General features: G+C 46.8%; 2 protein-coding genes across 3 annotated transcripts in view; one reads left to right on the top strand and one right to left on the bottom strand.

The window, feature by feature from the left end:
- Positions 1-5,540, top strand: part of SNF8 (SNF8, ESCRT-II complex subunit) — an 18,217-nt gene extending 12,677 nt beyond the window's left edge. The window contains exons 6-9 of the mRNA XM_011960016.1: positions 1,981-2,018; positions 2,500-2,660; positions 4,147-4,221; positions 5,314-5,540. Coding sequence (XP_011815406.1) covers positions 1,981-2,018; positions 2,500-2,660; positions 4,147-4,221; positions 5,314-5,451 — 412 coding nt within the window. The 3' untranslated portion in view covers positions 5,452-5,540. The remainder of the gene's footprint in view (positions 1-1,980; positions 2,019-2,499; positions 2,661-4,146; positions 4,222-5,313) is intronic.
- A 1,321-nt stretch (positions 5,541-6,861) lies between these two features.
- UBE2Z (ubiquitin-conjugating enzyme E2Z) overlaps positions 6,862-12,961 on the bottom strand; it is an 18,251-nt gene continuing 12,151 nt past the window's right edge. The window contains exons 5-7 of one of the 2 annotated variants that reach the window (XM_011959893.1): positions 11,476-11,562; positions 10,387-10,392; positions 8,377-8,944 (exon numbers count right to left, since the gene is read on the bottom strand). In XM_011959893.1, coding sequence (XP_011815283.1) covers positions 8,896-8,944; positions 10,387-10,392; positions 11,476-11,562 — 142 coding nt within the window. In that variant the 3' untranslated portion in view covers positions 8,377-8,895. Of the gene's footprint in view, positions 8,945-10,386; positions 10,393-11,471; positions 11,563-12,961 lie in introns of both variants that reach the window. The other variant, XM_011959892.1, reaches the window with a different exon arrangement.

Below are 12,961 nucleotides of genomic sequence, written 5' to 3'. Positions count from 1 at the left end.
GCGTGAACCCAGGAGGCGGAGCTTGCAGTGAGCTGAGACCGCGCCACTGCACTCCAGCCTGGGCAACAGAGCGAGACTCCGTCTCAAAAGAAAAAAAAATAAAAAAATTCAGATAGAACTCTTTTCTCCCTATTCCTCATGTCTAGGCTAGCTTAGAAATCTGTATGATCTCCATATTGTACAGAAAAAAAAAAAAAAAGAAACAAAAAATAAGAGACAAGGTCTCACTGTTGCCCAGGCTGGAGTACAGTGGCACGATCATAGCTTACTGCTACCAAGATCGTTGCTTACCTGCAGCCTCAAGGAATCCTCCCACCTCAGCCTCCCAAGTAGTTGGGATTATAGGTGTGGGCCAGTACGCCTGGTTATTTTTAGAAAGCAGAAAATATAGAGATATAAAAAGGGAAACTAAAACCATTATTTCTCAACTAAGAGATTACAACTGCTATATATTTTAATGTAGTTCCTTCCAAGCATTTTTTCATGTATTATTTTTTGACAAACTTGGGGCTATATATAGTTTTTGTTTTTCTTTGAGAAAGAGTCTTGCTGTCACCCAGACTGGAGTGCAGTGGCCTGATCTTAGCTCACTGCAACCTCTGCCTTCTGGATTCAAGCAATTCTTGTGCCACAGCCTCCCCAGTAACTGGGATTACAAGGTGTGCACCACCATGCCCGGCTAATTTTTGTATTTTTGGTAGAGATGGGGTTTCACCATGTTGGCCAGGCTGGTTTTGAACTCCTGGCCTCAAGTGATCTGCCTCAGCTTCCCAAAGTGCTGGGATTGCAGGTGTTAGACTGTATCCAAGGGCTGTATATAGTCTTGAGATTATTTGAGGCCAAGGAGACTAGAGTAGGTGCCTAGAAAGGCTGGGGAAGGAGGTGGTAGTGAGATGATGGAATATAAATTGATCTAGTTCACCAGCTTCTATGTGTGAGTGCAGTTTGAGAAAAGATAAAAGGCTGTTTTTGATGTAACTTCCAAGGAGTCAGCCTACTATGAGATCTTGAAGACCTAGAATATTCAAAGAAAAGTAACGAGGCTGGGTGCAGTAGCTTACACCTGTAATCCTAGCCGTTTGGGAGGCTGAGGTGGGAGGATTGCTTGAGGACAGGAGTTTGAGACCAGCTTGGGCAGTGTAGTGAGACCTTGTCTCTACAAAAAATAGTTGGGTGTTGAAGCATGCACCCATAGTTCTAGGCTGCAGTGAGCTATGATTGCACCACTGCACTCCAGCCTGGGACACAGCAAGATGTCATCTCTACTTTTCTTTTTTTTTGAAATGGAGTCTCGCTCTGTTGCCCAGGCTGGAGCGCAGTGGCGCAATCTCAGCTCACTGCAACCTCTGCCTCCCCGGTTCAAGTGATTCTCCTGCCTCAGCCTCCTGAGTAGCTGGGATTACAGGCACCTGCCACCATGCCCTGCTAGTTCTTGTATTTTTAGTGGAGATGGGGTTTTACCATGTTGGCTAGGCTGGTCTCAAACTCTCAGCCTCCCAAAGTGCAGGGATTACAGGTGTAAGCCACCACACCCGGCCAAGACCTCATCTCTTTTTTTAAAAAAAAAAGGAAAGTGATAACAAAAGATTACTAGCCATACTCATTGCAAATTCTCATGAAGAGAGGGTGAGCATTTGAAGCATTTCAGTTTGCTATTCTTGAGGGTTGGAGAATGCATTCCACTCTACCTAAAAGTGCCCTTTCCCTGGCTGTTTGGGTGATATATTTTTGAGCTTTGGCAGAGGTTTTAAACTCTGTGTGTGGGCTGGATATGTGATCTACACACTGTTTTGTAGGTTTTCTTCTTCTCTCATTTCAGTTAGAAAACTTGGCAGTATTGGGCTTGAATTTCCACTTGGCAATAATCAGCTGGGTTGCCCCCTTTAAAATAGATAAGCATTCTCTAGTTTGCCACAGGTGACACTACCCCCTATTGCCTCTTCAGCTCACTCATTCACGTTTCCTGATGGGCATCTGCAGGTGTATCTTTGACCTCTGTCTGGGTGTTGGAATGAGTGGTTTGCTGAGCAGAGAGCCTGACTCCTACGATTGTCAAAGCATCACTTATTGCTCCTTGACCCTGTCTTTTTACTGACATAGTTGAGTGTTGTGCAGCCTTTTATTATTTTAGAAGCAGGGTCTTGCTCTGTCACCCAGGTTGGAGTACAGTGGTGCACGATCACAGCTCACTGCAGCCTTGAACTCCTGGGCTCAAGTGATCCTCCCACCTCAGCCTCCCAAGGACTATAGGCGATTGCCACCATGCCCTGCTAATTTTTTATTTTTTAGTAAAGACAAGGTCTTGCTGTGTTGCCCAGGCTGGTCTCTAACCCCTGGGCTCAAGCAGTCCTCACATGTGGGCATCCCAAAAGTGTTGGGATTACGGGTATGAGCCACTGCGCCTGGGAGTTGTGCAGTCTTTTAAGTTTTCTGTCAGTGTCCTGCCTAGGGCAGAGCTGAAACTGTGTTGTTAGGTCTGATCTGCCAAGGGTCGTTAAGCAACTCTTCCTCACCTCAGAGACGACCTGATCAGAGCCATCAAGAAACTAAAGGCACTTGGCACTGGCTTCGGCATCATCCCTGTGGGCGGCACTTACCTCATTCAGTCTGTTCCAGCTGAGCTCAATATGGATCACACCGTGGTGCTACAGCTGGCAGAGGTACTGGTGCACCTTCGAGTGTGTGTGTGTGCAAGGGACAGTCTGGGATGCAAGGCTGTCAGCAGCAGTTCTGAGCTCCTGCTCCCCATTATGCAGGTCTTTTGCTGAGACTACCCAATGGATGAACTACTCAGGCCTGTTCTTGTTTAGCAGACATTTATTGAGCAGCTATAGTGCAAAGCACTGGGCCAGGCTGTGGGGCATATAAAGATAGGAATGATAAAATTCCTGCTCTCAAGGAGCTTACAGTCTAGTTAGGTAGACAGACATGCAGACAACTAACTAGATTTCTTTGGGTAGCCAGACTCTTCTATGTCTTTTGAAACTACTTTATGGATTCTTCAAAAACAGATTTTAAAAAATCTTGTTTGCCATGCCTCTGTCCCTCATCATGCCTTAAGCATATGCCATCTTCCCCCAAATCCCCATCAAGTATTTAGGGTAGATATGTTCAGTTTTCTTTATTGTTTTTGAGATGGAGTTTCACTCGTTACCCAGGCCAAAGTGCAGTCGCGCAATTTTGGCTCACTACAATCTCGGCCTCCTGGGCTCAAGTGATTCTCCTACCTCAGCCTCCCAAGTAGCTGGGATTACAGGCATGTGCCACCACGCCCAGCTAATTTTGTATTTTTAGTAGAGATGAGGTTTCTCCATGTTGGCCAGGCTGGTTTCGAACTCCCGACCTCAGGTGATGTGCCCGCCTCGGCCTCCCAAAGTTCTGGGATTATAGGCGTGAGCCACCTCGCCTGGCCCAGTTTTCTTTATAATGTAAAACAGAACTAAATAAGGGAGGGGCTTTTCTGTATTGGAGGATGAGTAGAATGAGGCAGGGCAAGGGCTGAATATTTAAATAATGGAGATTATTAGCAGTTTATGATTCTTCTTCCTATCAGTTAATTGTTCAGAATCTTCCCTTGTCATGCTCTAGAGTGCTTTGCAGAAGTCTAACTTAACATGTTAGTACAAGGGACCCACTTTTTTTTTGAGGGGGTGGAGTCTCACTCTGTCGCCCAGGCTGGCATTCAGTGGTGCAATCTCTGGCTCACTGCAGCCTCCACCTCTCAGGTTCCAACTATTCTCCTGCTTCAGCCTCCCGAGTAGCTGGGATTACAGGCATGTGCCACCATGCCGGCTAATTTTTGTGTTTTTAGTAGAGATGGGGTTTCACCATGTTGGCAAAGCTGGTCTCGAACTCCTGACCTCAGGTGATCCCCCCACCTCAGCCTCCCAAAGTGCTAGGATCACAGGCATGAGCCACTGTGCCCGGCCTGGACTCCACTTTTAAGATTGAACCCACCAACCTACCTCTGTCATGCTGAAAGTCACTTGTCTCTCCCCGCTGGAACCTTTAAACATTTTCTGTGTTCTCTCATGCTTGACAGCTTTTCCTCCTGTCTGGATAAGTCTGTTGTTCCTGGGCAGGTCCTGGGTTCTAAGGGAAGGGGCACTCTTTAACTGATTCAATCCCCATTCCTCCTTCCTTCAGAAGAATGGCTACGTGACTGTCAGTGAGATCAAAGCCAGTCTTAAATGGGAGACCGAGCGAGCGCGGCAAGTGCTGGTATGCAACTTTGGAACAGTCCAGAAAAGACAGGCCCCAGTTGGGAGGATGTGGGTTCCACAAAGGCAGGCCCCAGTTGGGAGGATGTGGGTTCCACAAAGGCAGGCCCCAGTTGGGAGGATGTGGGTTTCACAGAGGCAGGAGCTTCAGGATTGCTTTGCTGGCCTTCTGCCTTGAAGGCTATTGCTGCCATGCTAGAAGGAAGCCCAGCACTTCTCTTCATGCTACCAAGAAGGTAGAACTCAGGAAGGCAGGTTCCTAACTCTGGTGTGCACACAATACCAGGCTGCCCCTGCTACTTGGGGAACTGACACTCCTGAACATGGTGAGCCTGGACTGGTCAGGAGATTAATGTAGTTTGTACTGAAAGTAACACTGTTAGCACAGTGATGGGAATTATTAACTATGTTAATTACATATCTGTAATTATCCACTAAGCATTATATTGCATAGTATATACTCTAGCTTTATACATACACATTTCGTGGTACTGATGAATGAATGATGAGGGAGCAATGTAAGAATGTAAGAACTCTGGCTTCAGTACCTTTTTTCCTTATCCAAGCAATTCAACTGTCTAAACCTTCCATTTCATCTGTAAAATGGGGATAATGTATTTATCTACCTAATGATACTGTACAGAACCAATCCATTTTGAGCATATTTCCCGCTCTAGGAACTGAATCTATTCTTGCGTAAGTATGGTCAATTATGTTTGCTACCTGGTATAAGTTAACTCAAAGGTAGCTGAACAGTGATCTCTGTGTTGTTTCTGGGAAAATGGAGGCAGTGATTTGCTGAAGGCCATACAGCAAATATTTCTGTAGCCATGTGTTCTTTCCACTATATCCCACTATGCTAGGCTTTACCCCTCTTCCTCAGCAGCACAAGTTAAATGACTTCGTAGCATTTTTCACATTCAGGCAAAGGCCAAGGCCAAACAGCTCATTTAGTTGGTTGTGTAAATGTTTGAAGGCACTTTTTAGTTTGAAAACCTCACTGAAGGCAAAATAGGTTTGGGGGTTGCTTACCTACCCTTTGTCTACGGAACCTCCCTGTTCTCAAAACGCTCTTCTTCCCTTTTCCCTCCAGGAACACCTGCTGAAGGAAGGGTTGGCGTGGCTGGACTTACAGGCCCCAGGGGAGGCCCACTACTGGCTGCCAGCTCTCTTCACTGACCTCTACTCCCAGGAGATTACAGCTGAAGAGGCCAGAGAAGCCCTCCCCTGACTGCGTGTGGAACGGCACACAGCAGCAGGCAGGGAGGAGGAGGGCAAATAAACCTGGGTAGTTTTGTTTATAAAAAAAAATAGAAAAAAGTTCCAAGTTTTTTTTTCTTCCCCCATTCTTTTATTTTTGAAAAGTGCCTTCACATTGCATCTTTATTGGAGAAAACCTTGCTCATTCAGTAAGGATAATCTGATTAACACAGAAAACGGCAAGCACATATAAAATGATTTGTGCATGTCATCTGCAAGTTCATGGAAGAGCTGGGCCTGGAATGCAGGTTGTTTCCTGGCCTGTCTAGTCTTTGTAGCTGTGAGACATAGATTAGAGCCTGTGCTAATTCAAACGTTTTTAATAAAATGTTCCTTATTTCAAACTAGCTGGTCCTAACGGACCAGTAAATACTATTCACTCTTTCAGCCTCTTCTGGCTTCCTCTGTAGAGGCTCTAGATTATGACAAAGTTAGCTGTGAGTGTGAAGGAAATAGAAGTCAATGTCCAGTCGTGGCTAAATTGAAGGAAAGAAAACAATGGACTCTGAGGGGAATCAAACAATAGTTAGGGAATGTTCTATTTTCTCAAATTCCCTACTAGCTTTCTCACCCTCCTGTACTAGATTGCCAGGTCCCTCTAGCCTCAGTAGTGGGAAAGGGAGTCACTTACTGAACACCTACCCTGTCCCATTTTACATACAGCTCACTTAAATTTCACCAAGTAGGCAGCCTTCAGCATCACAGGTGATTGAATCAAAGTAATTTGCCAGGGGCTGCCAGCTTCAGCTGAGCCAAAGCTGGAGCCTAGGCCCATTAACCCAAGCCCATGCCTTCATGTCTCACTGCACAGTACAGAATGGCAGCACATACTGTGTGTAGACATTTTTCTACACACATGGTCAGCCAAGAGTAAAAGCTTCTGCATCAGAAAGCAAGAATCTCCTACAGCAAGTAGAAGTGATGAGGGAAGAGGCCAGAGTTGTTTAAGGCTCCCAAAGTCGTTACGGTCTTAAGGCTAAGATCCTTAAAAAGTGCTACCATACTGGAAATCTGAACTCAATGGTTTTTCCATACTGAGACCCTCACTTTAGCAGGATATAGCCTGGGCCCATCTCTACCTCTGCCTGTCCTTGTAGGACATGCTCACTCCAAGTTCTGGACTAGGTTTTTGGAAGCCGCTGAAACTAAGGTGTCACTGACTGCCAAAGCCTTAAAAAATGAACCCCATTTCCAATGAGAAAACTTGTCCTGCTCTCCCCACCCGGCCCCACCCTTCCACCATGTTATGCAAGTCTTTGGCTTCCAGACAATTCACAGCACTTTCCTTCTCCCTAACAGTTCCAGGCCTAGGTGAGGTGTAGTTACCAAGATGATCCCATTCCTCCTTTACACAAGCCCTCCCATGCCCACAGGCACTTCCTCCTTCTGCCAAAACAAACTTTTATTGCACCAAAAAGGAAAAAAAAAAAAAAAGAAAACTTCATTTATGTACAGTCAGATATAAAGACATCTCTTTGACTCCTGTGCATATATTTCCTCAACTCAAGATTAGGGCATAAAAGTCAGGCTGCTATGCCAGACATGCTCTGCCCTATGGCAGGGCCAAGGAGAGGATTGTCACTTGAAAGTGGGAACACTTAAATGGATGACAGGCAACACTGGACCCACAGACCAAGGGCATTTTTCTAAGCCCTGGAGTAGCTCGAGGAATGGAAGAGGGAAATTGGAAGCAGGGTCCCTTTTCAATCTTCATGTGAAGAGACCCAGCCTCTTCATGGGTATCCAAGATAAACTTCCGTTCCCCAAGCCCACCAATCCCTATCCAGTTCCTTTGCTTGCTGCCCTCCCAAGTAGGACATTCTCCTTTGTGCCCAGCCCCCCTGTGCACAGATCCTCCAAGGGGAGTCCCATGATCCACAAGCCAGAGACCTTCATAGCAGCGGGCAGGGCAGGTACACACTATCCTCTCCCTTATGCATGGTTAGACACTGACTGAGGCCCTGCATCACAAGAATTGCCAATACCCACTGGGAGCCATAACAATAAATCTGGAAGTATGGGGAGAACATATCAAAAAGGGGAAGGATGGATTCCCTTGATGCCCAGGATTACAGGGCACCTAAAGCACATTTTTTTCTGAGCCAACCAGCTAAAGGATCACTGCAGCTAAATACAGAGAAGCAACACAGCCAGGCAAACACCCATCAGAGTCAGTGACGAGCAGCTGGGGGCAGAGGGGAGGCGGAAGAAGGAGAAAGAAGGGGAGGAGCCTCCAGAGCCCCAGCCCCAATCCCCTCTGCCATTGGCTACCCTTGCTCCCCACAAATCCCTGGGGTTGAAGTGAGGACTACAGGCTGGGGTGAAAATACACAAGGACAGCCCAACAAAATACAAGGACTAGCATCAGTCTCCCACTTACTCCACCCTCAAAAGAAATACCCTCATTGTGACTAGTATTTATGAAAATCTGTAAGACTATTCTATGTAGTGGCTCTAATCCCATATACACAGCAGCTGCCTGTGCCGGGAACTTTTCAAATCAGTGATTGTGGGAACAAACAGTATTTTCAGCTTCTTACGGTGCCTATGCAGGCTTTACCAAGACCTTGGTTAAGTCCCAGTCACATTTACCTTCTGTCTTACATCTAGAAAAGGGTGAGGAAAGGCGGGAGGGGAGAAAGGTGCTCAGGTGCTAGGTAAAGCTTACTGATCAGCAGCCTAGACTCCACCACTGTTCCTTTTCTTTGGTCTGTCTAGAACAGTGACTATAAATTAGGAAAAACAAAATTATGCTGGCCTGTGGGAAATAATGGGGGAAGGCAGGCAGGGAGGAAAAGGGCATTGGGAAGCCCTGCTTCAAGACTGAAGACAGACAAATAGACAACCACCCAGACTGCTTAAGTGTCACAGACAGCCCCCACCCCAAGCTCCCTGCCAGGTATCCCCATAAATCATTTGGGCACACTCCCTCTTAGAATTGCAATTTCCATCTTCTACTTATCCCTAAGGAGCTGGCCCTGTGGAGAGGTGTGTTGGTTGTTTTGTTTTTGCCAGAGGCCCTCGCTCTAGGTGCTCCCGTAAAGGTACCTTGGCCCCTGATATGGGATGAACAGATGAACGTCGCCCCAGATGCTCCAGTGCCAAGAAGGTCAGACCGGGAACAGGCCCCCCACTCCCACACCCTGGGATCCGAGCTTGCTTGGTTCTCGCCATCTTGCAGGATGACTTCGAGTCTGGAGGGAGATACACAGTGCCTCTCCATCCCTGGGGTGGGGGGAAGGAATTCTGCTGGGACTCTTGAGTTGGGGGGAAAGGGGAGACGGGAGCAGGGTCTAAACCCTCAGGCTCCCGTGAAGGTCTGTCTCTGTCCCAGATGAGCTGCTATCAGAGTCCATTTCTGCATTCTCATTATGGAGCCTCTCCAGCACTTTCTGACGAATCAGTCCCAGGCGCATCAAGAGGGACTGGTAGTCAAAGTGGCCCCGCTTCTCTCCAAAAGGGTCCTATGGGGGAAAGGAGACAAGGGGATAGAAGATTCAAGTCTGGGTGGCTGATCCTAGAGAAAGCAGCTTCGGGTTCATGTGATATGCAAGCTCAACTTCTGAGCCACGGGAGCAGGAAGGCCTAACAGCACAGGCAGTCCCAAACTGCAGGCAAAATAACCTTTGCTTAAAAATATTTTTGACACCTAGGCCAGGTGCGGTGGCTCATGCCTGTAATGCCAGCACTTTGGGAGGCCGAGGAGGGCGGATTCCCTGAGGTTGGCAGTTTGAGGCCAGCCTGAACAACAAGGTGAAACCCCGTCTCTACTAAAAATACAAAATTAGCCAGGCATGGTGATGCATGCCTGTAATCCCAGCTACTCGGGAGGCTGAGGCAGGAGGATCACTTGAACCTGGGAGGCGGAGGTTGCAGTGAGCTGAGATCGAGACCGCACCATTACACTCCAGCCTGGGCAACAAGACTGAAACTGTCTCCAAAAAAAAAAAAAAAAAAAAAGACACCCTTACTGCCCCAAATAGGTGTAGCTTGGGCTAGAGTGAATATGTATTGGTATTCCTCAAAAGCAAACCAATATCCGGAAGAAGGGACAGTAAGGGTGAGATAGATAGGGAAGAGAAATTCAAGACCAGAATTATAATTACTAAGTATACCTATGTTTTTAATTAACCTCATAAAAACCACAGAAAGTAAAAGTTGCCCTTTATTCTCTGTACTCAAAAAAGGCAATTTGCTTTTCTAAGGTCACAGGCAGGTCTAGAACTCAAGAGTTCTGACTTTCAGATAAGCACCTGTACTCCTCCCCAGGGACTCGTCACTCCATTCCTGTCCAGGTTTCCTGGCACTGCTCCATGATCTTAGTCCTTCTCATTCTAGATCAAAGATCCCTAAACATTTTACAGAAAGGTTTAATTGTCCCCAGAGTCTCAAAAACAACTAGCTGAGTGGATGGTATAAAAAAGAGTTTAAAATACTATATAGGGACTTAAGCAGCAAAGTAGTGCAACAGCCCCCAAAAGGTACACAACTTTCCCTCTCACTTTGTTTGCCTCTCTCACAAAAACTCCTTCCACACTTCTGCCCACACATTACCCTCATCCTGAGTGGGATGGCAGTGGGTGCTAGTCACAGGCACTGGGACTACAGCCTGCACTTCTCATTCATGAAAGTTAACTCCCTCATGACTGAGCTCCACATTTATCTATGGAGCTGTCAATTCTACAAATCTTCTTTTATCCGTGGCTCCAACTCCTCTAATTCTCCTTCTGCCCAGATGCTGTCCTCCTTCCCATCCCTCATCACCAGTTGTTTTTCCTTTACACACTGATATCGCTAATGCTGTTGGATACCAGCAATTAGAATTCCTGATGGGGAACAAACTAGGACATATGTCATTGATATACTCTCAAAAAGGCTTTAGGAGACAACTTAGCCCTAAGCCAGCCCTGCCCTTTGTGCTTAAATGAGACAGGTGGGTGGAAAGTCCTTGAAGGAAGGAAGGGAAAACTACCATTTATAAGTAGCACTGGAGAGAATAAGTCATCTCCTCCTACTGCTGTTGGTGTTGGGTGGGTGAATAGACATAGTACGAGAGCTGGAGAGAGCCTTAAGAAATCTTAAGTCAATTATCCAAGTCACCCATTTTTTTTTTTTTTTGAGGTGGAGTCTGGCTCTGTTGCCAAGGCTGGAGTGCAACAACCTGATCTCGGCTCACTGCAACCTCCACTTCCTGGGTTCATGCAATTCTTGTGCCTCAGCCTCCCAAGTAGCTGGGATTACAGGCATGAACCACCACATCTGGCTTATTCTATTTTTAGTAGAGGCAGGATTTTACCATGTTGGCCAGGCTGGTCTCAAACTCTTGACCTCAGGTGATCTGTCTGCCTTGGCCTACCAAAGTACTGGGATTACAGGTTTGAGCCACTGTGCCAGGCCCCACAAGTCTCCCATTTCTAAGCAAGACCACCAGTAAGATGATCCAAACACACAGAACTGATTCTCCAGGGCAGGAGAATTCCATCTTCTTATTAACCAGGTGGTAAAGTTTACATTAGTCTATCAATAATGTTTTTTTGTTGTTGTTATTGTTTTTTCTGGAGACAGAAATCTTGTCCTGCTGCCCAGGCTAGAGTGCATAGTGCAATCTCAGTTTACTGCAACCTCTGCCTCCCAGGTTTAAGCATTTCTCATCCCTCAGCTTCCCAAGTAGCTGGCATTACAGGCATGAGCCATCAAGACTGGGTAATTTTTGTCTTTTTAGTAGAGATGGGGTTTCACCATGTTGGCCAGGCTGGTCTTGGACTACTGGCCTCGAGAGATCTGCCCACCTTTGCCTCCCAAAGTGCTGAGAGTACAGGCATGAGCCACTGCACCTGTCTATCTACAATTTGGTCAATGATAGCCTCCTTCCTTAAAACAAGCCCAAATTCTGAGTTCTTATTGGAAGCAAAAGCACACTTTTGCCAGTAGAGGCGAATGAACACTGTCCAGCTGTAGGGCTTCTACAATTAGCAGCAGGGGTTGTATTACCTGCATAGTTTGGCCTTGAAGGTGCAGGCGATCTTTGCAGGCCACCTCATAGAAGTCATAATACTCCAGAAAGGACTTTTCCATCACCCCTCTGGAAAACAAGCAGAAAAGTTAAGTCAGAAACCTAGGGGTACAGGTTACCCCTTCCTCACCTAACCTTTTTTTTTTTTTTTCCCCCAGATGGAGTCTTGCTCTGTCACCCAGGCTGGAGTGCAGTGGCGCAATCTCAGCTCCCTATGACCTCTGCCTCTCGCGTTCATGCAGTTCTCCTGCCTCAGCCTCCTGAGTAGCAGGGATTACAGACATGTGCCACCACGCCTGGCTAATTTTTGTTTTTAGTAGAGATGGGGTTTCACCATGTTGGTCAGGCTGGTCAGGAACTCCCGACCTCAAGTGATCCGCCTGCGTTGCCTCCCAAAGTGCTGGGATTACAGGTGTGAACCACCACCCCTGGCCTCCTTACCTAACCTTAATGCCAAATTAAACACCTACCATTCCCAAGTCCAAATCTGTTTTCTACAAAGATCTTTTTATTTTATTTTTTATTTTTTAAGTTTTTTGAGACTGAGTCTTGCTCTTTTGCCCAGGCTGGAGTGCAGTGGCACAATCTTGGCTCACTGCAACCTCCACCTCCCGGGTTCAAGTGATTCTCATGCCTCAGCCTCCTGAGTAGCTGGGATTACAGGTGCGTGCCAACACACCCAGGTAATTTTTGTATTTTTAGTAAAGATGGGGTTTCAGCATGTTGGTCAGGCTGGGGTTGAACTTCTGACCTTGTGATCTGCCCTCCTTGGCCAGCCAAAGTGCTAGGATTACAGGCGTGAGTCACCGTGCCCCGCCTCTACAAGGATCTTTAAATGTAAAATGGAAAAAGGAACATCTAATTGCCTGTGGTTGACTTCCCCGACACGTTGGGAATTATGAGAGTGACTGTAAATATTCACCATTTGTTTTCTTTTTGAGGCAGGGTCTTGCTGTTACCCAGGCTGGAGTGCAGTGGTGTGATCACAGCTCACTGCAGTTTTAACCTCCTAGGCTCAAGCAATCCTCCCACCTCAGCCTCCTGAGTGGCTGTGACTACAGGAGCATGCCATCACACCTGGCTAATTTTTAAATTTTTGTAGAGATGGGGTCTCCCTATGTTGCCCAGGATGGTCTCAAACTCCTGGGCTCAAGTGATCCTCCCGCCTCAGCCTCCCAAAGCACTAGGATTATACGTGTGAGCCACCACCAGGCCAGTACTCACCATTTGAATCCCAACTTCAACTCATGACTTGCTTCACCTCAATTGTTTTTCATCAGCCATCCCTAATCGCAAACCTTACTCAAAATTCTCCTAGAAGTTTATTTATCTAACCCTGACATTGCTCATCCAGTTTTGGCACTTAAAAATAAACTTCAGGCCGGGCACGGTGGCTCAAGCCTGTAATCCCAGCACTTTGGGAGGCCGAGACGGGCGGATCACGAGGTCAGGAGATCGAGACCATCCT

This window comes from Colobus angolensis, unplaced genomic scaffold (assembly GCF_000951035.1).
Source record: "Colobus angolensis palliatus isolate OR3802 unplaced genomic scaffold, Cang.pa_1.0 Scaffold50, whole genome shotgun sequence".
NCBI classification, from domain to species: domain Eukaryota; kingdom Metazoa; phylum Chordata; class Mammalia; order Primates; family Cercopithecidae; genus Colobus; species Colobus angolensis.
This window is presented reverse-complemented; position numbering and strand designations above follow the sequence as displayed.